Source organism: Cnephaeus nilssonii (genome assembly GCF_951640355.1).
Source record: "Cnephaeus nilssonii genome assembly, chromosome: 11".
NCBI classification, from domain to species: domain Eukaryota; kingdom Metazoa; phylum Chordata; class Mammalia; order Chiroptera; family Vespertilionidae; genus Cnephaeus; species Cnephaeus nilssonii.
In genome coordinates this window covers 11654135-11681978 of record NC_137082.1, presented here as the reverse complement: position 1 = coordinate 11681978, position 27844 = coordinate 11654135, and the positions used below count along the sequence as shown (strand labels likewise).

General features: G+C 51.2%; 1 protein-coding gene and 1 pseudogene across 2 annotated transcripts in view; both read right to left on the bottom strand.

Moving 5' to 3' along the window:
* Nucleotides 1-27844, bottom strand: part of LOC307106930 (large ribosomal subunit protein uL22-like) — a 389619-nt pseudogene that overhangs the window by 42173 nt on the left and 319602 nt on the right. The gene's annotated exons all lie outside the window — the stretch shown is intronic.
* Nucleotides 4-27748, bottom strand: PEDS1 (plasmanylethanolamine desaturase 1). Its single transcript, XM_079783739.1, has 6 exons — nt 27519-27748; nt 20036-20155; nt 8207-8298; nt 7291-7435; nt 5556-5768; nt 4-3526 (listed from the first exon to the last, which is right to left on the bottom strand). Exons 1-6 carry the CDS (start codon nt 27640-27642, stop codon nt 3405-3407), a joined length of 816 nt encoding a protein of 271 aa, XP_079639865.1. The 5' UTR covers nt 27643-27748; the 3' UTR covers nt 4-3404.

The window sequence follows — 27844 nt, the reverse complement described above, 5'->3', positions numbered from 1 at the left end:
CTGTTTTATTTTGCTCAAGGTATGTTTAAAAAATGGAACCAACATTTAAAAAAATCTGGGTTTGCAGCTCCTCTTTATTTAACTTTAAAAATATTTTTACTTGAATTCATTGGGGGTAACATTGGTTAATAAAATTATATAGGTCTCAGCTATACAATTCTACAGTACATCATCTGTATATCGTATTGTGTATTTATTTACCACCCCAAGCCCAGTTCCTTCTGAGTAGCAGCTGCCCTTTGGGGCCTGATGTCTCCAGGCTATCCAGGTCCTCAGTGTCAGCTGCTGTTTCTCATCCTGCCCTGTTGCTGTTTTCTCATTGGGGACACATGTGTCACTGGACACCTACTCCCTCCCCTCCCTCTCTCCACTTGGGCCGAAGGCAGGTGTTAGAGCACAGTGGCTCTGGGTCAGATCAGGGCTGATTCGAGCCCTACCATCTACCAGTTTTGGGTATGTTACATGACCGCGTTGCCTCAGTTTCCCCGTTTGCAAATGGGGCTGGGTGTATTCCCCTTTCAGAGCTGCAGGGACTGCCTGATGGGACCCAATGCAGAGAGCTCTCCACAGTCTGGCACATGATAAGTACTCAGTAGGTGCTACCATTTCCCCCTGCCCTGCTCTTAGGCACTTGTTTGCAACACCAGGAATCGAACGGTGACCTCCTGCTTCATTGGTCGACGCTCTACCACTGAGCCATGCCTGCCGGGCCTCCCTCTGGTTTTGAACACATTTTTGAATTCAAGAGCATGGAACCGGTCTGAGCGTGAGGCCTGGCTCTGCCTTACTAGCTGTGGGCAAGTCACTTCACCTCTCTGGACTCAGGCTGGTTTTTTGCTGGCTCAGGAGAACTAACACAGGTTGGTAGGGCCTGGAAAATCTCTCCAGCAGGCCTGGGAGTGGGAAACCAACACCTGCAGTCCCAAGACTGCTTTTCTGGTCCCTCCAAAGGGTTTGGCTGTCGGCCCATTCCACTGTGGATTTCTTTGATAGCACCTTTTCTTTGGGGAGCCATCCCTCTCCTCACATCCTGTGGCTTGGAAAGTGTTGATCCTGACTCTGCAATTCCAGGGGAACATGTTTCAGCCCTGGCCAATCAGAACACCTCTCCACCAGTCCATGCCCTCCCCCCGCCCCCAAGGTGATTGGTTCAGAAATAGACACATGACCCAATCCAGGCCAATGAGAACCTGCCCTGGGGCTTTTGCTGCAACTACTGGGAAAGGAGACTTCCCGCTGAGATTGCTGAGCTGGTCCAATGTCAACTCAGAGAAAAACAAGAACTAGTCAGAGACCAAGTTCTGAGGAGTCATGTGAGCCCGAGTCCTGCCAAACTGTAAGTCAAAACCACTTGTGAACTTTTCAGTTATATGAACTTTTAAAATTATTTTTGCTTACGTTTTCTGTAACTTATGCGTTGATGAATTTTAAAACCCTTTCCTTTTATGGTCCCTTCAGACAGTCACAAATCAAAAATCGAGTGAGAGACAAACTTCAAGGAAATTAAAGTTATGGGTCACAATTTTTAAAAAGTGCTTTATCTGTGACTGCTCTAAGAGTCTTTTGTCATTTCTCTGTCCTCAACAGGCTTTTTCTTCTAATATTGTAGAAATTCTCTAGCCCAGACTAGATATTGATTGTAATGGGTGTTGTGTTCACTACTGAACCCCAGTGCCTAGCACATAGGAAATGCCTTATAATGATTCGTTCAATGAATGAACAAGATACTCATTTGTCTGAAATGTCCAGTGTCTCCCCACTTGTCTCAGCCTAAGAGGTTCTGTGTAATGTCTTTTCTAACCTCATCTTCCATCTTCCCCTTGCTCACTTCAGTCCAATCACACTGTCTCTTAAAAACTCCAAGTTGTTCCTGCCTCAGGACCTTTGCACTTGCTGTCCAGTCAAGAGGCCTCTTTCCCCAATTCTTTCCTCAGCTGGCTCCATATCCTCCTCTAGATCTCAGCTCAAATGTCACCTCCTCAGACAGGCCCTCCCAGACCACACTGCCAAACAGCCCCACTCTGCTTTCTCTATGCGGTTTGATATTCTTTACAAATCAACATCTGAATGCCCATGTGCATTTATTTATGTTTATTGTCCCTCTGCCCAGGAGGTCACCTCCACTAAGGGAAGTCCTTTTCTGTTTATGTTCACTGCTGTGCCCCAGGGTCCAGGTCAGAGCCTGGCACACACTAGATGCCAATAAACATTTGCTGAAGGAATTCACTAATGGGGATCAGCCTTAATACTCTATCATCATGATCTCCTGCAAGAGGAACATTCCTTACCAAATCATGGGTCCCCTCCAAGTGTTTGAAGTGGCTATCAACATTAATTCACTGTCTCAGGTGACAAAGCCCCCACCCTGAGCCCGGAGTTGGGGGGGAGGAGTTGGGGGGAGTGGAGGGGAGGAGAGCTAGGAATAGGCTAGGGGTGGGGCCTTACTCCGACTTCGTGGACTTCTTGCGCCCCTCCCCCAGTCCACCAGGAAACCGGAGGCAGCCCAGGTTAAGTAGACTCTTGCTGCTTTGTTATAAATATATTATGTACATCCAAAACATGACATTAAAATATCACTCCGTGTTACAGAAAAGATATTAAGGCTTTCTATTTACATTAAACAAGCAAGCACCTTTTAAAAAAAAAAAAAGCCCCCTCTTCCTTCTCTGACATACCCCTGGCCAGAGGGGATCCTGTGTCCCCTTCCAAATGACCAAGACCCCGTGCAGGGGCTGTGCCCTGCGAAGTCATCCTTCTTTCGTGTGGAAACACCAGCTCTGGCTGGAATCACGTGGGCCGATGGAGGAGGGGAAGGGAGGACGGTCCAGACTTGGGCAAGGGATTCTGGCTGCTTGTGGCCACTGCCCTCAGACCCTTGCTGTACTTTGCTATCCTCAAACAGACAGGCTGGGCGGGGGCTGTCCACCACGGCCTTTAGGGTCAGTGTGCAGGGCGATGGCAGCTCAACGCTCCAGGGACACTTAGGTGTGCCTCGGGGCTCCTAGACCACTGGGAGGAGACAAGGAGGGACAGATAAGAGGATTAGTGGCCCGAACGACAGCCACACGGAAGTGCTGCCCAGGGGGATTGTGGGAGGTCAGAGTGTGGAGCGTGAGTGAACTTCCCCTCTACCCAAGGGGCTCCTTTGTCTGCAGTCAGAGCAGCTCAGGTAGTTAAGGAGGGGGCCAAGGAAAGGAAACGGGGGAAAAAAAAAAAAAAGGAAATGAAAAATCAGTGGCTCAAGTATTCTGTGTCACAAAGGGTGGGCTGGGGGTGCCCAGGCCCAGCTCAGGAGGCGTCCTCTCCCCATGGAGGGGCCAGCACGAGGAAGGCTGAAATTTGGCAGATGGCTTCGGTGTGGGGAGGCCAAGGGAGGTTGGCAATGAGATGGCAGGCTGGAGGAGTTATTTGATCTTCTGGGCCCATTTCATGTCATCTGCCCGAGGCTTCTCGCCTGTCAGGCCCTGGATAAGGTCCTCTAGGCGTCTCCAGAAGCCCAGCTTCTCCAGAGGGTAGTTGAGCCAACCTGCAGGGGAACAGGGCACCAAGGGGTTGAATGGGGGAGGAGCAGTGGAGGGAATATAGAGAGAGCTGGTCCTACCTGAGGCAGGAGCAATAGGGAGTGGGATGGCAGAAGGGAGGGGACAAGGACTGATCAAGGAATCTAGGAACAGGGGCCTCCCACCAATGGGCTCAGGGGTGCTCAGACATGCCCTCATACCCTCATTCATTCACTTTCTTAGTGAGCACTTACTATATGCTACGCACAGTGGCCGCATTCCTTATCACTTGGCTCAAATGCCACCTCTCCCAGGAAGCTTTCCCTGACCACCACTTAAACCACACTCCAGGCCTGTGGTGCCCCTCTTTTATTTCTTTACAGCCTTTCTGATAATGTAACTAATCTCATTCATTCAGCACTTCCATGTTTTTTTTTTTTTGGTTGGGTTTTCTCCCCAACCCTCAACTAGAATGTTAGCTCTGAACAGCAGAACCTCATGTTTTCTTCATCTTCACACCCAGTGCCAAGAATGGTATCTACCACATAATAGGTGCTCAATTCAGATTTCTCACAATTTTATTTCATATCTGCATTACAATCTCCCAACTAAACAAGGGAGACACTATTATCAGTCCCTTTTCCCACATGAGAAAATGGAGACTTCGAGGGGAGTTTTCCAATCAGTAGCAGGCCAAACCAAGATTGATCCCAGGTCTGGCTAAGCGGTTAACTGAACTCCTAAAACAGCCTAAATTCTGTCCCCTCCACCTTCTCTCAAAGAGTATGAGGTGCAAAAAAATATTTTTTTTTGTGGCTCTCAGTTCTGCCTCCAGAAAAACAAAACAGTCCCTCTCCCAAGACCCAGTAGCTTATCGAGTATCTACTAAGTGCCAAGCACTTTGCATCTGCCATCTTGCCATTCACACCCAGCCTTGAAAAGGTGGTACGTGAAGGAAGTGCCTGCAGACCTACTTTGTGGATGAAAAACACAATATCCAGGGAGGCTTGAGTCGTCTAAAGGCACACATGGAGGAGATGAGAGGTGAACCTAACCTGGTCTGACTTGATAGCACCTTATGTACTTAACCTTGGAAGAAATCCAACTAGCCCTAGGAAACATGCTCACCTGACCCACCTCACCTCTCTGGTGGCACTGGCCCATTACTAATGGCATATATGCCTCCTTACTGTTCCTCAGACACTCTAGGCATCTTCCTGCCTCAGGACATTTGCACATGCTATTCCCTTTGCTTGAATTGATCCTTCCTTATTTATCTGCAAGTATTTGCACTCCTACCATATTCCAGCTTTCTGACCTCCTTATATGAACAGCCACTCCCATCCACCCCCACACCCCATGACTCTCTGCCCTTCACCCTGCTATGTTTTCCTCTGTAACATTTCTCAGACCTGAACTTTGTCATCTCTCCTGTCACTCTACCCCTCAAGCCCTCCACTCCAGCCACAATAGCCTCCTTGCAGCTCCTCAAACAAAAGTGCATGCTCCTGCCTCAGGGCCTTTGCACCCACTGTTCCTTTCAGATCTGGATGACTTTCTCCCTCAGTTTCAAGGCCACTTTCTCAGTGAGGGCTTCCCTGACCACCCCACTTAAAGGGCGAATTTCCCCATTTCCTTCCACCTCTGCTTTATTGTCCTCCATAGCAGTTAGCACTGTCAGATGTAGGGCTTGTTTATTGTCTGGAATGTCCCCTATTAGAATGTAATTGCCTTAAAGACAGGATTTTTGCCAGTTTTGTTCAGTGCTGTGTCCTAAGCCCAGAGCAGTGCCTGGCATAGAGTAGGTGCTTAATAAATATTTGTTCCATGAGGTGGGGTTGGGGAAGTTCTGTCTTGTTTATGGCTGTGTCCTTAGCACCTAGAAGAGTGCCTGGCATATAGTAGGTGCTCAATAAATGTGTTCTGAGAGAACATTCCCACAGGGCAAGGACTGCATGACCTTCCACTGTGACCTGTGCCCTCCTGACCCTGAGGATGGAGTTGTAGCTGGAGGGGGGAGGGGGTGTCCTGTTCTATGCCGCCTTAGAGCCGCACCTGTGGTGATGCAGAAGTAGGTCTCGTGGGGTGAGACGTGGTGGATTCGATGGTGTTTACGCGGCAGGATGACATGCCAGTCCTGCAGGAGGATGACCCAGCGTGGTAGCCCAAAGTACGTGTGCGACCACTTGTGAATCTGGTTGGTGAAGGTGCCAAAGATGATCAGGCAGAAGACGAAGCATTCCCAGGGGTACAGCTGCTCCAGGGCTTCTGCAGGGTGGGGAGAGGGTGGTTACCCATAAGGCCACATAACTGTCACATGGGGTTGGGGGCTCACTCCGGGCAGCTCCCATCACAGGGTAGCACCCAGACTGCAAGCCAGACTCGCCTTCTGCTCAGTGGGCAGATAACGAATAAGCATAAACAACAATAACGTGAGCTCTGGAGTTGCAGCGCTGGGTTCAGATCGCTGCTATGACATTTCTTGCCTGTATGAACCTGGGCCAGTGACCCTGCCTCTTGAGTCTTAACTTCCTCATCAATAAAATGGGAATAAGTTGCCCAGCCGGCGTGGCTCAGTGGTTGAGTGTTGACCCATGAACCAGGAGGTCATGGTTAGATTCCCGGTCAGGGCACATGCCCGGGTTTCGGTCTCAATCCCCCAGTAGGGGGTGTGCAGGAGGCAGCCAATCAATGATTCTCTCTCGTCATTGATGTTTCTATCTCTCTCTCCCTCTCCCTAATCAATAAAAATATATTTTAAAAAAATGGAAATAAGTCTTTGTCCAGGTTCCCTAGAAGCACAGCCTGAGAAGGATTTGGGGGCATTGCGATTTATTGGGGGGTGGGGGGCTGAGGGGAATCCTCTCTTCTGGAAAAACATGAGGGAATGAGGGAAGTATGGGGAAGGGGAAGAGCTAAGCAAAGATGGGGTGGGGGAGTCTTGCTTCAGCCTATGCGGAGGGGAACTCTGGAGTGTTAATGGCTCCGTAGGGTCGGTCCCATTCAGAAATGAGGGGGCTGGTCTTTTGTAGGTGTCTCCTGTCACTGGCTTTAGGCTTATCCCCAGGGGAGAGGCGGGACCTGCCCAGCAGTTCTCAGAAGGGGCGGCCCCCTCACAGCAGCAGTGAGGGACGGTTCCGCCCCCTGGGAAGAGGGTGTGGGAGGGGCACCGCAGTACCTACTACCACAGACACTCATCACATCTACCCACAGGGAGGCTGCTCTGAGGGTCAGTGAGGTGTCAAATGGTTAAAACAGGACCTGGAAAAGGAAGGACTCCTTTCCCCACCTGACAGATAAGGCTCAGAGAGATGAAGTGACTTATTTTGGGACAATTTTCTCCCTAAAATAGGTAGGGCAGAGATCTGAATGCAGGACTATCTGAGTTCACAGCGGACACTCTTTCCACTAAGCCAGGGCAGCGAAACCAGCTCTTAGGCAGGTAATACAAATAAGCAAGGGGGTGGGGGGGTGTAGGACAGCAGGGAGTAGCGGGGACTGTGGCAAACTGGAGAGAGTGCACTCCTGTCCAACGGTGGCAGCGGCACTTAGCTCCCGCCCAGTGAGAAGCCAAGTGGGAACTAGGGCCCAGGGTGGCCAGATCGGATTGTTTAAGAGAAGCTGGAAACACAGGCCTTTATGTACAATATCCCAATTGTACATGAAGGTAACTAATTTTTTATAACACTGCGAGGGCCCAAACACACACACAAGCCACAGGAGGCTCAGGGGCACAGGAGTGTTTGTCTCCGCGGCCCCCCCGAGGCCCCCCACCAGCTGGCACGCTCACCAGGGCTCTGGGTGTGGAACTGGTAGGCCATGTTCAGCAACGGCAGCAGGGTCACCAGGCAGTTGTCCCCATTGGTCTCGATGAAGTCATGACGTGTGATGGCTGTTGGGTCGATGTGATGCTCCCGGAACGGCCGGATGAAAGCCTGGGGTGGGACAGGGAGGCGGGAGTGGGGATGGATCCAGCCAGTCTGTCTAGGCCAGTGGTTCTCAACCTTTCCAATGCCGCGCGACCCTTGAATACAGTTCCTCATGTTGTGGTGACCCCCAACCATAACATTATTTTCGTTGCTACTTCGTAACTGTAATGTTGCTACTGTTAATGAATCGTAATGTAAATATCTGCTGTGGTCTTAGGCTCTACAGCAGCGGTTCTCAACCTGTGGGTCGCCTAAGACCATCGGAAAACACAGATACTTACATTACGATTCATTAACAGTAGCAAAATTACAGTGACGAAGTAGCAACGAAAATCATTTTATGGTTGGGGGTCACCACAACATGAGGAACTGTATTCAAGGGTCTCGGCATTGGAAAGGTTGAGAACCACTGATCTATGCTGGCCAGCCCCTCCCACAGTCTCCAGCACACACATAACTCGAGCTCACCTCCTTGGCTTTGGGATGCCAGAACATCCCACCATGCCACTGATGCCACAGACCCCACCCAGTCTTCACGGTCTAGTTCTCGCGGAAGACAGGTTGAAAAGACCCGGCAGGGACCTCGGGCCGGTACTGCTCCCCCTTTGGGCCTGCCTCCCCACCTGGGCTAGGAGGGGTGTTGGAGACAGGCTCCGCCCTCTTTCCCACCCTAAGACAGGGAAACAGAGGCTCAGACAGGAAAGGGAACTCACCCAACGTCAGAGAGCCCGACCTCCTTCCAGAGGAGACGGGCTGAGGCTGGGCCAACATACGCACCTTCCCCACAATGGGCAGCTCCACAGAACCCCACGTGTCGGCTCCCCAGTGCACCAGGCCCGACAAGAAGTCAGCAATGAGAGCCCCTGCAACTGAGGACAAGAACAGAGTGAGCATGGCGAGGGGGACAGGGGACACGCAGGGACATCGCGCCGTCTGCCCGCTCCAAACCAGGGCGTCGAGCATTCACTCACTGGCTTGCTCGCTCCTTCACTCGTTTGTTAGGGGAAAGGCTGTCCTTCTCTACTTGGGAGCTCTCTTCCCTGTGAATGGAGCCTCAGTCTGGTTCTGGCCCTTGACTTGTGCTGCCTCAGGGGCGATGTGGGGACTGGAGAGGATAAACTGGGCATGCTCAGATCAGCCTAACCTTTCCCTAGGAGGAGCTGACCCTCAGTTGCCCCACCCAGGGAAGCCCGCTCTGTTACAGTGTTGCTGGTGACTAGATGGAAATGTCTTTCTGGGGTTTGGTGTCAAGAAGTACTTTACTGGCTTATTTTGCTTAGCACAATAATCTCCAGGGGGATATCTGTAATATTCTCAACAATGGAACAAAAAGAGAAGTACATTAGGTGCCGATAGACAACACAGTCCCCAATCCTACCTAGCTTTTACCAACAATAAACACGGTAATTTGGCATCCAGCAGCCTTTTCTTTATCTTTGTTCTCAACTGGTTCAGAACTGGAGTGGGGTCCCCTAAGAGACCCCAATACCACTCACTCACTTGAGGGTTTAGTATGATACAGAGGTTAAGAGCTGTTAGATCTGTACTCAAATTCCAGCTGTCGCTCACTAGCTGTGTGATACTGGGCATGTTACTTAACCTCTCTGTGCCCCAGTTTCTTGAAGATAGATGGGAATGATGATGATTTAAAAAAAAAAAAAAGAGGAACTGCCACGTATAGCACTTTCTTAGTGTCAGACATAAGTGCTTTACATGCTTGGTTTCAAAAAATTCTCATAATCTGTTAGAAGTTGGTACCATTTTTATTTTTAGTTTATAGAAATGGGAACTGAGGTTTGGAGAACAGAAGTTACTAGAAAGAGGTAGCATAGACAGCAGTGGCAGAGCTGGGTTCTTAACCAGCCTTGAGGATCAACTCTAACACAGCAGGATGAACCATCACCATTGTACACCTGGGGAAACTGAGGCAGAGAGGCGACCACCTGTCCAGGTAACACCCCACTGCCACTCCCATCACACTCCCCTCGCACCGCATCTCAGCCCTCTTGGTGTGTCCCTTTCCCTTGCACACCCTTACATGTCTTGGTCTTCACATTTGCTTTCCCCGCTGCCTGGAACGTTCTTTCCCAAGATGTAACACAGTTCACTCTTCACTTCCTTCTGTCTTCACTCAAGTCCTCCAGGGACACCTGATCTAAAATTGTACCTGCTCTTGCCCGGCCAACATGGTTGAAGGTTGACCCATGAACCAGGAAGTCACGATTCGATTCCTGGATTCCTGGTCAGGGCACATGCCTGGGTTGTGGGCTCGATCCCCAGTGTGGGGTGTGCTGGAGGCAGTCGATCAATGATTCTCTCTCATCATTGATGTTTCTATCTCTCTCTCTCTCTCCCTTCCTCTCTGAAATCAATAAACATGTTAAAAAAATAACAAAATAATAAAATAAAATTGTATCCCCTCTCACCTTCCAGCATTTCCTATCTCCTGTCTCCTTTTGTCCAAGCGCCTGTCACCTTGGACTTCTTTTTTCTGATTACTGTGTCCCTCACAAGGATGCCAGCCCACAAGGTCAGGGATTTTATTCTTTTGTTTATGGCTGCATCCTGGTTCCTGGCACTTATCAGGGGTTCTGTACATACTCACTGAATTAATCAATGCAAATGTGAAGTACAGTACTTGGCACACAGTAACCCCTCCATACCGATTATTATTGATGCTGTTGTTATTCGGTCATTTAGTCTGTAAGCAACGTTCTGTGAGACCCTGTACTGTGCACCAAGCTCCGGAACCAGAGATGCACCAGATATTGAGCTCACTGTCTCTGGGGCAGAGACACAGGCAGGAAAAGCTATAAAACATGGCAGGGAACGAATGCAGTTCTCAGTGATTGTAAGTGTAGTCCACTGGGTCATGTGACTTCAGGCACATCCTTTCCCGCCCCCTCCCCACACTGTTTCTCTGGTGAACTTGTTCAAGGCCCAGCAAGGCCGTTTAAGGGTTCTTTGAGTTCTGCTAGAGCCCTCGGCCTCTTGGTGACAAGAGACCAGGTCACTGGGCCACTGTGGAGGCTGCAGAAAAGTCCCCGGAATGGGGGTCATGAATGAGGGGGCAAGAGTAGGCATGCAAGTCACTGTGGGCATGCAAATATCTGGACCCAAGTTAAAGGGTAGCCGTGAATGAAGACTTTCCAGAGGCCTAGAGCCTCCATCCCATGGATATCAAACAGACAGTGGGGGAAGGGAGACACAGCTCTATGTAGGCACCTGCAAGTTCCTGGTGACAAGGCCAGGCGGGCAGGTAGGGACAAGCACTACCTCCTGGCATGCAGAAGCTGAAAGATAAGCCACAGGGTGACACAGGTGGCTGGGTTGGGGAGGGTCAGGGCTCAGCAGGGCTCTCGGGGCCTGTATACCCAGGGCCCCACCCAGGGCTGGGCAGTCCGGCTCCTCAATGACAATGCCGGGAGGGTGGACCCGGGCGAGAGTCAGGGAGGCCAGGGAGACAGGAGACAAGGGCTTTGCACTTGCTGTTTCCTTGGCCGGCACCCCACCCCTCCCTAAAGATCCCGGAGTGGCTGGCTCCTCCTCAGCCTTCCAGTTCAGGGCAAACATCACCCAACCCCGCGGTGAAAGCCAGCCTCTCGGCAGGTGCTCTTGGTCACGTCTCTGTGCTTTATTTCCATCTCGGCACTTGTCACCACCTGAGACGGTGTCATTTATCATCCCTCTTCTTGGATAAGGAAAGGGGCTCTGAGAAGTTGTCCCCCTCCCTGGAATGGTAGCCCCGGGATGGGAAGAGGCGGGTCTACCTGCCTCTAAAACCAGCACCCTTTTCATGCCCGTAAGCTGCACCTCAGTAAGTCCAGGGGCATTAATAGAGCTCCTATTGCATACCACAGGATGCTCTGTACACACTACCTTGTGTCCACCAGGAGCGACAATAGGGTATGTGGACAAGAGCTAAGGTGAATCTAGATCAAGAATCAGGGGCCTCATCTCTTGCTACTATATTGCTGTGTCACCCTGGGCAAGTCCCTTGCCCCCTCTGGGCCTCAGCGTCTTTACTTGCATAGTGAAGTGACTCATGAGGGTCTATCCTGACAACTTTGACTAACGATGTCTTTACCTATCTATCTATCTATCTATCTATCTATCATCTATCTACCTACCTATCTATTTTTAAAAAATATATTTTTATTGATTTCAGAGAGGAAGGGAGAAGGAGAGAGAGATAGAAGCATTAATGATGAGAGAGAATTGTTGATCGGCTGCCTCCTGCACACCCTGCACTGGGCATTGAGCCCGCAACCCAGGCATATGCCCTGACTGGGAATTGAACCAGGACCTCCTGGTTCATAGGTCGACGTTCAACCACGAAGCTAAGCCAGCCGAGCTATTTATTTATTTATTATTTAGCTTCATCTGGGGATATTTTTTCCATTGCCTTTCAGAGACAGTGGGCCCGGCCCGTGTGGCTCAGTGGTTGAGCGCTCCCGACTTGGGGGCAGGGAGCAAACTGCAACCCAGCTATGTGCCCTTCACCTGGAATTGAACGTGCAACCTTTCAGTGAGGGACCAATGCTCTAACCACTGAGAACACCGGCCAGGGTTACTGATGCCTCTAAATGCTGCCTCCCAGTGAGTGTGACCTTGTGCCCCCTAATTTTCCTCCGGCCCCTGTTCCACGCAACCACTGATCTACTTCTTATCACAGATGGGTTTTGAATATTCTAGAACTTCACATAAATGGATTCACATAAATAGTATGTGCTTTTTTGAGTCTAGCTTCTTTCATTAGCGTAATGCTTCTAGAATCACCCATGTAGTTGATGCATCAGCAATTCGTCCTTTTTATTGCCGAGTCATATTCCATTGTTTGGAATGTGTTTATCACAGTGTGTTTATACATTTCACTATTGGATGTCTGGGTTGTTTTCAGGTATGATTTATTTATTTGTTTTTATTTATTTTTAAAAAATAAATTTTATTGATTTTTTTACAGAGAGGAAGGGAGAGGCATAGTTAGAAACATCGATAGGAGAGAAATATTGATCAGCTGCCTCCTGCATACTCCCTACTGGGTTTATGCCCGCAACCAAGGTACATGCCCTTGACTGGAATTGAACCTGGGACCCTTGAGTCCGCAGGCTGACGCTCTAGCCACTGAGCCAAACCAGCCAGGGCTTCAGGTATGATTTAAATGTCATATCTGAACGTCCGTGAAAATGTCCATATATAAACCTGTGTGTAGACATAAGCCCCATTTCTTTTGGGTGAAGATTTCAGCTGTTTATTTTTACTTGACATTTGTTGGGTACTTTAGATACCAGGCCCTATGCCAGCACCTTAAATGTTTTAACTCTTTTAATCCCTACACTGTACCAAGGCCAGTCCTAAGCTAGTTACACATCTTATCTCTGTAATCATCCTAAGCATTTAATCCTCCCAGAGCACAGAAATAACAATAAAAACAATACAGATGTCCCTGACTTAGGATGGTTCAATTTGGGACTTTTCAACTTTACAATGGTGCAAAAGGGATACACATAATAAATAATGATATTTAACAATTCATTATAAAATAAGCTTTGTGTGATGATTTTGCCCAATTGTAGGTTAATGTTAAGTGTTCCAAACACATTTAAGGTGGGCTAGGCTAAACTATGGTGTTCAGTAGGTTAGGTGTATTAAATACATTTTTGAGCCCTAGCCAGTTTGGCTCAGTGGATAGAGCGTCGGCCTGCGGACTCAAGGGTCCCGGGTTCGATTCTGGTCAAGGGCATGTACCTTGGTTGCGGGCACATTCCCAGTAGGGGGTGTGCAGGAGGCAGCTGATCGATGTTTCTCTCTCATGATGCTTCCCTCTCATCAGTGTTTCTAACTCTCTATCCCTCCCCCTTCCTCTCTGTAAAAAATCAATAAAATATATTTAAAAAATAAATAAATACATTTTTGACTTATGATATTTTACTGGGATGTAAACCCATCCTAAATTGAGAAGCATCTGCATTAGAAAAACGATGTTTGTTTGTGATAATAGTTAACACTGGAGCACTTTCGTGTGCCTGGTGCTATGTAGGTGTTAAAAAGTGCATTATTGGGGACCATAGCTCCACACACCGTAAATATGGGCTGTGCACAGTGACTTCCTTCCGAAGAGAATGCAGTATGGAAGGGGAGGAGAGTAACTTTGCAGTGGAGAAAGTTGGCAAACACTACCTGGGCCAGGGGCATGGTCAACATCACAATGCTAAGTCATGTTGATGATATACATCTTGCTATGATGTGATAAAAATGACAATTTAGCCCAGCTGGCGTGGCTCAGTGGTTGAGCGTTGACCTATAAACCAGGAGATCAGGGTTCGATTCCCGGTCAGGGCATATGCCTGGGTTGCGGGCTCAGCCCCCTGTGTGGGGCGTGCAGGAGGCAGCAGATAAATGATTCTCTCATCATTGATGTTTCTCTCTCTCTCTCTCTCTCTCTCTCCATTCCTCTCTGAAATCAATAAAAAAGTATTTTTTAAAAATGACAATTTACCTCTGAGCTCTTCCTCTCAAAACATCTTACCCACTCTAAGAAAAACACTAGACAAATTCCAGTGGAGGGGCATCCAATGAAATTCCGGTCCTCAAAACTGTGAAGGTCACTGAAAACTAGGAAAATCTGAGAAACTGTCACCATTAAGAGGAACCTGAAGGGACATGACAACCACATGTGATGTGGAATCCTAAATAGGATCCTGGAACAGAAGGAGGACATTAGGTACAAAAGCCACCTGAACAAACTATCGTCTTTAGTTCCTAATAATGTACCCATATTGGAACAGTAATTATAACCAATGTATGGTACTTATAATAGACAAATATGCAAATTGACCGCACCTTCGCTACGCCAAGCCACGCCCACAACCAATCAGGACAAGTATGCAAATTACCCCAACAAAGATGGCAGCTAATTTGCATATCAAGACAGCGTAGAAAGAAGCCAAGAGATGCTGAAGGGAGCAAAGCTGTGAAGAAGCAAGCAAGCCGGGGGTGGGGGGGAGGAGAAGGGTGGAGTGGAGGCGGGGCCAGGGGAGAAGGAAGGAGAGCGGGCGGGCTGGCGGAGAAGGCGGGCCGGGGGACAAGGGCAGAGCGGAGGCGGGGCCGGGGGAGAAGGAAGGAGAACGGGGCGGGCTGGCGGAGAAGGCGGGCCGGGGGACAAGGGCGGAGCGGAGGCGGGGCGGGGTAGAGTGCAGCAGGAAACCCTATTGCAGGATTTTTCCTGCAACGGGAACGCTAGTGTAAGATATAAGATGCTAATCACAGGAGAAATTGGGAACAGGGGTTTATGGGAACTCTCTTTACTATCTGCTCATTTTCTGTAAATCTCAAACTGTCCTAGCCCAGCCGGTGTGGCTCAGTGGTTGAGTGGCGATGCATGAACCAAGAGGTCAACAGTTTGATTCCTGGTCAGGGCACATGTCTGGGTTGCGGCTCGATCCCCAGTAGGAAGATTGCAGGATATTTCTTTCCTTTCTCTATCTCTAAAAATCAATAAAAACATACTTAAAAAAATAGATGTAAAACTGTTCTAAAAGTAAAGTCTATTAAAAAAAAGTGTATTATCTCACTTCATGTGTACTGTGATGGGCCCTATCATATCTTGACTTTCAGAGGAGAAAATGAGATGGGGGTATGGACTGCCCAGGCCACACAGGGCAGTCAGGGCTCCTAGCAAGTGGCCAGAGACCATAGTGAGTAGCCAGAGACCATTGCAAGGTGGTAAGGACGACACTGAACCTTCCTGTTCAAGTCTGGGAAATGGGAATTTTAATAGTACTCACTTCACCGAACTAAAATCTAGTTAGTAAGATGGGCTAATGCAAGTCAAGTGCTTAGCATGGTCCCTGGGACACAGTAAGAGCTCCCCAAAGGTAGCTACGGTTAGTGGTTTAAACATTCTCTCCTCTCAGAGCCTTGGTCTTGTCATCTGTCACATGACCAGCACCGGCCTTTGCGGGCTGCGGAGCCAGGAGGGATGCATGCTAGGACTGAGGTCAGGAATCATTTTAGGGGAGAAATTCTCCCCTCTGGGAGGACATGGCTGTGATGCCCAGGCCTCTGCGGATGCTGTTTTTAGATTCCAGGCCTGCTGCCTGAGGCTGCGTTAATGGGGGCAGGGTTGGCAGAGGCGGCACACAGAAGCTTCTTTGTCCCAGCCAGTGGCGGTGGCTGGCAGCCGGCTCACCCTGGGGATGGCTTCGGTTCGGTTACCTCCCTGTCTGCAGGACACTGGGGTGGGGGTAGGAATAGGGGATGACTCACTCCAGGCTATCTTGACTCACTGGGTGACCTTGAGACGAACCCTGGGCCCCTTGGTCGGGGCCCACTTCCCCACAAGTCACCCAGCAGGGCCTTCTTCGCCTCTGCCCAACTCGGGGCCTGGTATGGAGACAGAGTGACGAGACAGAGTGGACACTGCTGAGGGCTGGTCCATATGGTCCTGAGCCAAACCCCAGCTTTGAGCTCAGAATCACATGGAGATACTCCACCTGACCTAGCAGGCCAGCCATGACCTGAGGCCATGTGACCTGTGTCCTCACTGCTGACCTTGCACTCACTGTGCCCCCTACCTGGAACACCCTCTCCTGTTTGTCTGGCAGAAACTCCTATTCTCTCTTCCAGAGACCGACTCACAAGTCCACGTACTCTTCCTCTACTTTCCCCAACGCAGCACAGCTCAGGGCTCCCAGGGCTGTCCATTTGTTCACTCATTCATTCACAACCATAGTCCTGGTCAGGTCCCTAATGCCTGACCACTGTCCCCTCACTGTCCCCCAAGTCTTCTGGAAACATATTCTCCTCTTGCCGTGCCTCCCACCTCTTGGCTGTCTCTTTCTCCTCTCCCCAACCTGGAAGTACCAGTGCCCGCGGGCTCTGCTCCCACTCAGCTCCTGGGGGCGCTTCAAACACCATCTCTACCCTCTAGACCTCCCAGATTAAAAAAAAAATAAAAAAATAATATATTTTTATTGATTTCAGACAGGAAGGGAGAGAGAGAGATAGAAATATCAATGAAAAGAGAGTATCATTGATCAGCTGTTTCCTGCACGCCCCACACCAGGGATTGAACCCGCAACCCGGTCATGTGCCTTGACCGGGAATCGAACCGTGACTTTCAGGTTTAGAGATTGACGCTCAACCACTGAGCCACGCTGGCTAGGCCAGGCCTCCCAGATTGTGATCTCTCGCTGCCTTCCCTGATTCTACACTGGGATTTCCAATTCCCTTCTAGACAGACAACCTCCCTTTGGCTCTCAGGCAGGCATTTCAAGCATCTACCCTCAAGCCAGCTCCTTCAGCCTCATCCACTTAGGCCAAAAGCCTGGAGTAGCCGCTGACCCCACCCCTCTCACCTCCACAGCCAATCTGGCAGCGTATGAGTGACTCACCTTTCACGGCTCACCCCTAATCTGACAACTTCTCACCACCTCCTCTGCCCTACCCAGGTCTGGGCCACCATCTTTGCCTCCTCTCTGGCCCTTGCTCCCTGCCCTCTCCGTTTTCCCTGCAGGATCAGCTCCCTGTGGGAAACTCACAAATGACTGCTCACAGCTTTTAGAATAAAACCCCTGGCCTCCTCTTTATTCCCCGAAGCACTGGACGTACAACAGCCTCAGGGCCTTTGCACTTGCAGTTCCCTTTGCTTAGAATACCCATCACAGAGCTCTGCCAGGCCCGTGCCTCACCTTCCAGGTCTCTACACAGATGTCGCTGACCTCTCTCTTCCCCGCCTACTCCCTTATCTGGATTGTGTTAGCAGCATTGCACCATCTGTTTGCACTTTTTAACTGGGCACCTTTTCATGCTTCTGCTTTTTCTCGTCTCAAAGGCCTTGCAGGGGCACCGGAACCTCTGGGGAGATAATGTTGGATGGGGGGGCAGGCTCCGTAGGAGGCACAGTGCCCTTAAAGTCCTGCGCAGTTAACATACAAATCAGCGCAGCTACTTAAACTGATTAGGGACTGTGTCAACACTGCTATCGGGATTGTCTGTTCTTATCAGCCCAGAGGCAAAGGTATGAGATTGGGAAGCCGCAATCAGATGCACTGACTGGACAGTCAGAGATCTCCTGGGCCCCGGGCTGGCAGCTGCCTGCTCCTAACCCTGGAAGGGACTGACGACCTGCCTTGGATGCCCACTGTCCTGGCCCAGATAACACACACGTCGGCTTTGAGGCTGCTGATCCGTTGCCCAAGCGGGGCCCAGTGTCTAGAACACCCTCTCCTCTCAGTGCTAACTGGTGGCTGCACAGTCCCTGGTTCAGGAGCCACGCCGTTCTGAATACGTGATCCCAGACTCTGCTGCTGCCTGGGTGAGGACCAACGGGGAAGTCACCTGGCTACTCAGAGGATGGTGATCAGAACCTTCTCACTAGGCTGCCACCGAGAGTTAAAAGTGCCCAGCCTGGGGCCTGGCATCGTAGGCACTCAGGAAATATCCACTGTTAAACTGACCATTGAGGCAGAAGGCCCCAGCCCTGGTGAGTGGGCCTTCCACCCCTCTGTTCAGTCACTGGCCCTCTCAGCAGTTATACACACCTGCCTTTTGCCCTCACACCAGCTCTAGGAGGCAAGGACTGTGGGCAGTTTCACTTAAAAGATGTGGAAAATGAGGCTCAGAGATGCAATGACACCTGCCCAAGGCCACACAGCCAAGAGGTGGTGAAGCCGGGACTTGAACCCAGGTCTGCAGGGGCCTGCTTGTAACCACCTCAGATGGGGCTTTAGGGCTCACACTGTCTGCATTACTGCCTTTGAATGAGAGGCTGGAGGTGCAGGTCCCTCTCACTCCTGGGCAGAGGGGGCACGTCTGGCACATCTGGCTCCTATGGGTGGGGCCCAGGCTCCCCAGCACTGGATAGATGGGTTAGTCTCCCCTCCAGCTGGCCTGGCCCCCTAGCACATGCTCACTCCTACCCTAGACCCAGATGGCTTATTTAGCCTGAGCACTACTGGCTCAGGTGGCCAGAATGCTTTTAATGAGATTGTGGGAGCTGAATGATACAAGTGGAAACAGTGACTTAAGAACTATGTTGTGCTTCCGGCTTGAGGTGTGTGTGACTCCGGGCCAGTCCCTTCTCGGAGCCTCAGTTTCCTCACCTGAAAAATGATGATAACTGTAGCATCAACCTCTGAGGCTGTGGATGGGTGCAGACTGACTGGGAGAAAACACTCAGTAGGTACTAAGTTGCAGCTTGCCCATTCATTAATTCATTCATTCAACAAATATTTATCAAGCACTAGGTGTGTGGCCTTGTGCTTAGGGCTAGGGACATAGTGGCGAACAGACAAAAAATCTCTACTCCCAAGAAGTGGACATTTGAGTAGGGGAAAACACATAATAAACAAATAAAGAAATATCTACACTAATAAAAGAGGAAGATGCAAATTGACCATACCTCCGTGACGCCCACAAACCAATCAGGAATGAGTATGCAAACCAACCCAACAAAATAGCGGGGTAATTTGCATACACAGGCACAGAGTGAAGACTGAAGGCTCCGCTGAAGGCTGAAGGCTTGGCTCCGCTGTGGCCCGGGTCCAAGGTGCCGGAGGAAAACCGGTGCCGGCAGGCAGGGGAAGGAAGGCCTATTACATGAATCTTCGTGCAACAGGCCTCTAGTATTGTATAAAAGAGTAGGGTGAGGGGCTAGTGTATGACAGCACTGCTATTTTTGAGGAGTAATTGGGGGCTCCCTGAAGAGGTGACCTCTGTCTGAGCAGAGAATTGGATGAGGTATGAACTATGAACTATGAATTGGATGAGGTATGAACTATCTATAGGAAGTGTTCCAGGCACAGGGGAAAGCATATGCAAAGGCCCTGAGGTAGGAGTGTGTCCAGTACATGGCAGAGGTACAGTGAAGAGGCCAGTGTGGTGGGAGCAAGGTGAGCCAGAGAAGAGTGGAGGGAAATGAGGTCTGAGGAGGAGCTGGGGCCAGGCCATGCTGAAAAGTTGGTGCTTCATTCCTTTTTTTTTTTGTATAGCAAAGGTGGAGATTTATTGAAGAACAAGTACAGACTCCCATGTGGGGAAGGGGAAAGAATCTCAAAGCACAGACTCCCACATGGGGAGGGGGAGTGAGTCCCACAGAATAGACTCCCACGTGGGGAAGGGGTAAGAGTCCTGCGTTTCATTCTTAGTACACAGGGGAGAGCAGGGGAGTGGCATGACATGACTGAGGTTCTAACTGGGGCCCTCTAGCTGTGTGTGGGGAATGGAGGCAAAGGTGGAAGTGGGGAGACCAGGGCGGAGGCTCCTACAATCCAGGCAGGAGAGGATGGTGTCTGGACCAGGGTGGGGACAGTGCAGGTAAAGAGTAATGGTTGGATTCTGAATGCATTTTGAAAGTGGAGCCAAGAATATTTGCTGATGCTTTGGATGTGGAATGTGAAAGAGAAGCTAAGGATGACGCCCAGGATTTTGGCTCAAGTGACAGGTGCCACTGATTGAGATGAGAGGCGGAGTTCCCACAGCACATACTGACTTTGTGTGCACACACATGAGCACGCAATACACACATGTACAAGTTGCCATCAGAGGGGCACAGACACGAGGTATGTGGAAACGGAGGCAGGCAACAGAGCCATGGGCACTTACCGACACCCAGCATTATGCAGGGCGTGTGCTCCCAGCGGGCCAGCAGCAGGAGGTGGACCAGGTTGTGGGCAATGAGGCTGAAACACAGGACCACACAGCACCACTCCTGGAAGCGCTTGCCTGTGGGGAGAAAGGGGACAGGTGAGCATGGAGGGCGGCTTCTAACTCTCAAGAGAAGCCAGAAATCAGGATGTGGGTGGGAAATCTTCTCTTTAAATGTGACCCTAGCCCATTTGGCTCAGTGAGTACAGCTTCGGCCCCAGAGACTGAAGTGTCGTGGGTTTGATTCCGGTCAAGGGCATGCACTTTGGTTGCAGGTTCGATCCCCTGCTTCCGTAGTGGTGTGTGCAGGAGGCAACCAATCAATGTGTCTCTCTCATATTGATGTTTCTCTCTCTGTGTCTCTCCCCTTCCCTTCCACTCTCTCTAAAAAATCAATGGAAAAGAATCCATGGGTGAGAATTAAAAAAAAAATGTTGCCACATATTTTTAATAGGCACACGAGCTTGGACAAGCGGATTTAGTTACTGCAGCTTTGTTTGAGGTGTCAAACCATTGGAAATAACCTAAGTGTCCATGGCCTGGGGGACCAGCCAAGTTAATCTGGTCCACAGCATCTCTGCAGCCAGGAAAAAGCCAGGGTGTGCACACATTAGAATATCCAGGACATACTGGGAAGCACAAACAACAGTCATTTATGTCAAAAACAAAAACTATAGTTAAGACTAGCTTTTCACTTACTCCTTTTTGAATTTAAAATTTGTGCATGTACTATCAAAAGTCTTTCCTTGTCATTTTAAATCAGAAATTTAAAAAGTAACAGGAAATAAAAATAGCCTGTGGGTGACACAGAATTTGTGACAGGGCTTCCGAGAATACTGTTTTCCCAGGCAGCGGGTCTCAAGGGCATGGAAGACTCCTAATGAAAATAATTTCCTTATCATTAGTGTTTAACATCTACTAAGTAGTTACTATGTGCCAGGTACCAGCTGAGGTGATGCTACTTTGCAGATGAGAAATCTGAGGGTCAGAGTGGTCCCAAGGAAGTAACTCAAAACTACCCAGCTAGGCAGCTGCAGACCAGGATCCTGTGGCCAGAGGATCTGGCTCCTGAGACTTTGCTCTTACGTGTCCTGTTGCTCCCGCCATGACCCTGACCACATTCTGGGCTAGAATCACCTTAAACAATAGACCAGGCCGTGAGTGATTAGCCATCACAGGGGCCAAGGCACAAAGTTTTCTCCTGTATCTGTCCTCTCCTCTCTTTAGTGCTTTGAATGTGCTGTTTCCTTCACCCCTCTACACCAGGCTGACTTTGGCACGGCCCTTAAAAACCTCAACCTGGAACCTCTGTCCCTAGGAAGCCATCCGTGATTCCTCCTCTGACCCGAGGGCTCCCCCAACATAGGGTGCAGCATGTGGGACTGTCACTGTGTGTCCAAATGTGAACTCAGGAGGCCTGTCTGCTTTGTTCACCAGGACCCTGGCACACAGTTGGTGCTCAATAAATGCTTGTGGAATAAAATCCCACAATGATAATCCTAAAGGAAAAACTGTCAGCCTTTGTCTTTGGGCTCCCCTCCCCAAAGCAGCTTGGGAAGGAAACATCCTTTGTTCCTGGTAGGTTCAGAGAGAGAGAAAGGGCCTTGTCCAGGTCATACAACAGCAAGCTGCTCCCTGAGTCACATGAGAGTAGCTGCCCTTGCCATGCCCTGTGAAGAGACCAAGATTCAGAGTGGGTAGGACCGTGCCCCTTCTCATACAGATGAGGACACTGAGGTCCAGAAATAGCAACAGGGGTCATGCAGCAGCAGAAGAGAGCCTAGGACCGTGGTCGGCAAACTGCGGCTCGCGAGCCACGTGCGGCTCTTCGGCCCGTTGAGTGTGGCTCTTCCACAAAATACCACGGCCTGGGCGAGTATATTTTGAAGAAGTGGCGTTAGAAGAAGTTTAAGTTTAAAAAACTTGGCTCTCAAAAGAAATTTCAATCGTTGTACTGTTGATATTTGGCTCTGTTGACTAATGAGTTTGCCGACCACTGCACTAGAACCCCTTGCTTCCTGCTTTTTGGTTTTCTTTGGGTCATGTGACCCTGCCACCGCAGCAGCCCCAGCTAAGGCCACCATGATCTGGCCCAGCAGGGCCTTCCCCATCTGGTTCCTCTTTGTGGCCACGGCCTGGGGCTCAGAAGCAGGAAGCCTGGGGGGGGGGGGGGCAGTCAGCTGGGGGCAAGGGACAGGTGATTCCTCAATGCCAACTTGTCTGCTCCCTGCCCAGCCAGGCAACAGTATTGGCCAGGCCCCTGTAGTCATCTGAGTTTTTGAGCCTGAGATAAAATGACAATAACAATAACAATGGATGACACCCACTGAGGCCTATCACAGCTGGGGTGCCAGCTTTAGCCCACATCAGAGATGCCACAGACCACTCCCTCTAGCATATTTTGCTCTCAGTTAAAAAAAAAAATTAGCTACACATACACAAAAATCACATGAAATTCCTATTTCCTGCTTCCCTTGAGAACATAGGACTCTGGCCACCCTGGGGCCTGAGCAGCAGTGGTTGCCCCATCAGAAGGGGGCAAGAGCTCCTAGTTCACCCTGGTCCCTCCCCTAGTGGTGGCCTCATATGGGGTGGCTTTCCTTGGTGGCAGTCCTGGCCAGGCCCCTGCAGTCATCTGAGTTTTTGAGCCTGAGGCGTAGTCTCTCATTCAAGTCTCAGTCCCTCCAGGGAGGAACTGTTGATCCCATTCCTCAGATGAGGAAACTAAACTGAGGCTCAGGGGTAAAAATGGGCTTGGATCCTGGACTCATAAATGGGACATGATAGCCTGAATGTTTGGGCCTGTCCAGCTCTCTCCCCCTGCCATGGAGAATGTCTCGGAATCTGAATATTTTCCTGTCTAAACTCTCCTTGGCCTCTGGAATCTGGATCCTTCTGTAGATCAAGGCCTCAACCTTGATCCATAAAAAACACATCTACAATAATAAATGGCCTTCATTAAGTATGTCCTACATGACAGGTACAATGCCAGCAGTAACCTCAGCCAGCCCTCACCATACTCCGTAGACCTTTGCCCCATCCTTCAGAGGGAGAAATGGAGAGATGAAGTGACTTACTCAGTCACCTGAGAGTCACCTAAGTCACAGCCTGGACAGTCAGTCTGGCAGGGCCTGCATGGTCAAGTGGTCTACATGCTGTCGCTTTACAGACTGGCTGACTGGAGCCCGAGGAGGGGAAGGGCTTTGCTCCAGACACAAGAGCTCGGGCTGCCTCTGGCAGAGCGCTGGGCCTTGTTTTCTTGAGCCACCGCTGGCCTGGCCAGGGCCCATGATCTGGGCTGAGTTACAGCAGTGCCTGCTGGTTGGCCTGGGGAGGGGGCTGGATGTGTGTGGTGGCTGTGGAGGGCTGGGCTGTGCAGGGGAGGTCAGGAGCCAGGCCTCGGCCATCTCTGCTTTCCTGGGGGCAGGCTACAGCCAGAGCCCTGGCATCAGGCCCAAATCTTCTAATTCAGTCAGACAAGCTCTGAACAACTTGCACTTCTGATGGCCTTTGGCCACTAGGAGACCCTGGACCTCAGGAAAGTGTGGACTGGAGGGAGGGAGAAGGTAGGGAAGAGAAAAAGAGAGAACGAGAGAGAGAGAGAGAGAGAGAGAGAGAGAGAGAGAGAGAGAGAGAGAAAGAAAATGATGTGAGAGAGAACAGGAATCAAGAGACAGAGATGAGAAACAGATAGAAAAAAGAGAAAAACAGACACAGGGACAGATTATCGGGACACAGAGAATAAAAGAGAAACAGCATGGTGAGAGGGAAGGAGAGACAAAGAAATGTGAAAAGAACAAGACTGAGGGAGGCAGAGAGAGAGCTTGGCCCAGAGTGTGGCAAGGACCAGGCCTGGCCAGGGAAGGGGCCCCAGGCCTCTGTCCCCTGGCTTTGGTCAGGCCCATGTCGGGGATTGAACCCAGGCTCAGCTCTGGGACTACAGGCCAGGACCTCCGCTCAGTGCTCCCGACACCCTCTACCTTTCCTGTAACGCCGTACTAAGAGCCCCTGTGTCTCCCAGGGCAGGGGGCATCAGTAGTTAGCCAGTGGGGAGGTAAACAGCTGACTCTAGAGAGCCCTCAGCATCCACCCCTGGGGCACCTGAGAAGGGCCGTACACAGAGGCAGGCATCAGCCGGCACCTGCCTCACCTACTGGCTTGCCCATGAGGCCAGGGGAAGCCCGCCAAGCCCGCCAGGCCTTTCACAAATCCTGGCACCTGGCACAGGACAGCTGCTGCTGCGAAGCTGAAATCCAGAGTGGAGCAGGCTATGGGACGCTCTGGCTCCCGGCCTGCAGGCCTAGGCCCCAACTCCTTGGCTGGACACTCGGGGGCCACGGGATTGGGCTGAGCTGCCTCACCCCTTACCGTTTCCTCCACCCCACACCACGCTAATCAGATGACTCACAGCTCTCTGCCCATACAGTGCCCACTCTCTCTGCTCTGCTGACCTGCACTGGCTCCACTCCTGCACGCCCACCTGGGGCTGGCTCACTTCCACAGTAGAGACTAAGAACACGGAACCTAGAACGTCCTCTACAGTGTTCTGGTTCTGGCCCTGATGCTAACTGGCAGTGTGACCACGGGCAGGGTGCTATTCTTTGCTAAGCCTCAGGAAATGTTGTCAAGGTGGATGGAATCCCTGGCCTAGCCAACTTCCCCTCTGGTACGGGCAGGGGCAAGCCCAATCCAGGCAAGACAAGTGTAGGAAGAACATGCTCTTCTCGATGAGGAGGCCACGGGGGTCTCAGTTTCCTCTCCTGTAAACAGAGTTCATGCCAAGGTGCTCCTCAGACAACTGTAGTGAGGATGATACACGAGCATGTGAGGAAAATACCCAGGACATGACAGGGCTCAATAAATAGTCTTTGCCTTGTTATTGTTGCCAACTGTTACAGTGCCAACCCACTTCTGGCCCCCGGAACTTCAAGAATCTAGTTCTGGAACCCAGAAACGTCTCCTACTCTCCCTTTGCTCCAACCCACAAGCCTCCTCGCTGTTCCAAAGACATTCCAGGCACACTCCCACCTCAGGGCCTTTGCACTTGCTGTGTCCCTAGTCTGGACTAATCCTTCCTCAAATATCTTCATGCCCTTCAGGTCTCTGTTCAAATGTCACCTGTGAGGCCTTAACTGCCCCTCTCTAAAATGTCACTGCTCCCAACATTTCACTCCCCCCTTTTCTGCTTATGTATTTGTTCTATAGGATTTGTCACCACTGGGTAAGTGACGTATTTCCCTCCTATACTGGGCTTACTAAAATGCCAGCCCCATTTTTCCTGTCTTGTTCACTGCTTTGTCCCCAAGGTTCTAGAACAGGGACTGGGACAAAGCTGCTTAGTGTGTAGTGAGCCTGGTGGCTCATTGTATAGGTTAGGCCCAGAGAGATCAAGCCACACAAGGAAGGGACAGAAGGGAGCCTACAAATTTGGAGAAACCAGTCTGGCCAGTTTCCCTCCTTCCACTCCTCATACCCCAGCCCCCAAACTCCATGTCAGGAGGAGTTAGGCCTTGGCTGCAGGTCTGTGGTACCAGGAGGTTGTCTGCAGCCTCAGATCCCTGCATGGCTATTCTTCAGAGAGTGAGAGGCCCTTGGCGACAGCAGAACCAGACAAAGATGCAATCATGGCGGAATGGGGAGACGGTGGTCCCTAGGGGAGGCTCAGGATGCCCAGGTATGATGTGGTTGAAAGCGGGTAGGGTTTGCTCGAGTGGGCAGGGATGGACCAAAGGAGAAGGCCTTTGAGTCCTTACCCTCGATTCCCAGGGGATGAATCTGAGGACCAGAGAAGTGAGGCAGCTTACTTCGATTCCCAGGACAAGTCAGACTATGGGGTTAACAACAGGGAGCGCCTACTCTATGCCAGGCACTGTGCCAAGGTGGATGATCTTATTCCCTCTTCCTAGTGACACTAAGGAACAAATAAACTTTACCTTGTACCCATTTTAGAGGTGAGGACACGGAGGCTTAAGAGAGGGAAAGTGGCTTGGCCCTAGGAAGTGCAGGAGTTAGTCCACAGGCCGGGTATTTTGGGAAAAGGCTGAAGAAACCATGACAGCAGGGGCCAGGTGCCAACATCAGATCAGAAAAAATCCCACGCAGGGCATGGAATTGCAAGTCCAGAAATGCCTCTGCTGGTCCTCAATGAGAAAGCAAATGGCCCACTGTCCTGTAGCCCCAGTTATGACAGAGATAGTACGCAACCCAGGCCAGTCAAGCCGAAGGTGTGAGTAGACCCTTGCCCACCCCAGGCCAGGGCTGTGCATGGGGGGCAGGTGTTAAAATGCCAGCAGGTTTGACAAACAAAGCTTGGAGTGATGATTATGTTCAGCAGAGGAGCCAGCTCCCAGTCACCTGACTCTGGAGTTCTCAAAGGCATTTCCTTAACCCCTGGGGACACTTGGCCTTCCTGGGGCTAGGCAATGAGATTCCTGGGGCTCAGGAGGAAGGCAGGGAAGGGAGTGGGGACTGATGCTGCTGGAGCAAAACTGATTGGCACAGGGGTAAGAAGACAGGGGCCTTGGCCTGAGGGCAGAATTTGAGCAAGGGTCTCTAAATTGTTGTCTAGGGATTATGGGGGCTCCACACACAAGTCCTCAGGGAGGGGGCTAATAATATATCCATCCACATGGGGGAGGGGCAAGGGATGGAGTTGTGGCTTGTGTATGGGAGGAGCTTAAACTGGAGGCTTTGCAAAGCCCTTCCCACCAGGAATTCTGGAATACCCGGTGAGGGGCTGATTGTCCTTACTGCAGGGAGTGGTTGGGGGGCAGTGATGGAGGAGGGGAGGGAATGGTGGTCTGTAGTTTCAGCCTCTGAATCTATAACCAGGATGGGGCTTTGGGGTAAGGGCGTTCGGGGCGTTCGGGGCATTCGGTAGCTAGGGGCCCTTGCATTGAGGTTCCTAGAGCAGGGGGGGCTGATGTGCTCAGATTTGGGGGCTGAAGTCACCGTTTCCAGCCCAGGACCCCGGCTGAGGCGCAGAAGGGGACATAGGGTGTGAATGCCGGATCTGGGAAACCTGGGATGGGGTGTAACTTTTAGGGGCTCGGGGCAGAGTTTGTAGCTGAGGAGCAACCTCCGGCTTGTAATGGGTTATGGGGTGTGGTGTCCCTAAGTCCAGCGGCGGTCTTTGCAGCCGCGGGCGCCGCGGGGCTAGGACTGGGATCTGGGGGTGCGATGGGAGCTCTGTTTGTAGTCCCGGGAGCTGATCTTGCAGTTCCTTGATATGGGGAATCTGAGCATCCAGAAAGCCTCAGGGCTGGGTTCTGGCTTGGACTTGGAAGTGGTGCTGGGATGGGGTACCCAAACTTGCAACATAAGCCGAGGCTGGAGTTCTGCATCAGGGCCTGAGGCTGGGGTTCCGATCTGGGGACCCGGGATCGCTGTGCGCAGCCCGATCTGGGGACTGCAGGCCCGGAGGGGAGCCCGAAGGTCCTACCTGGTGAGTAGAGCGCGGCCAGCTCGCGGGCCCCGGCGTGCTGCGCGCCCCAGCGCCGGCAATACGCTGCTTCGTCCTCGTCGAGCTCCGGCTGCTGGCCCGGCCCGTCCTCGGCGCCCTCCATGGTCACTGGGCCGGCCCGCCTGATGCGCTCTGATAGCAGAGGCGGCGGCGGCAGCAGGGCCGCGGAACCGCGGCGAGATCACGCCGCCAATGACCGCCCAACGCCGGGGGTGGTGGCGGCGCCGACCGGGGCCTCGCCCGGCCGCGCGTCACAGCCAATCATAGCCCGCGCCGGGGACGCGCCGGCGAATCAGCGGCCTCCG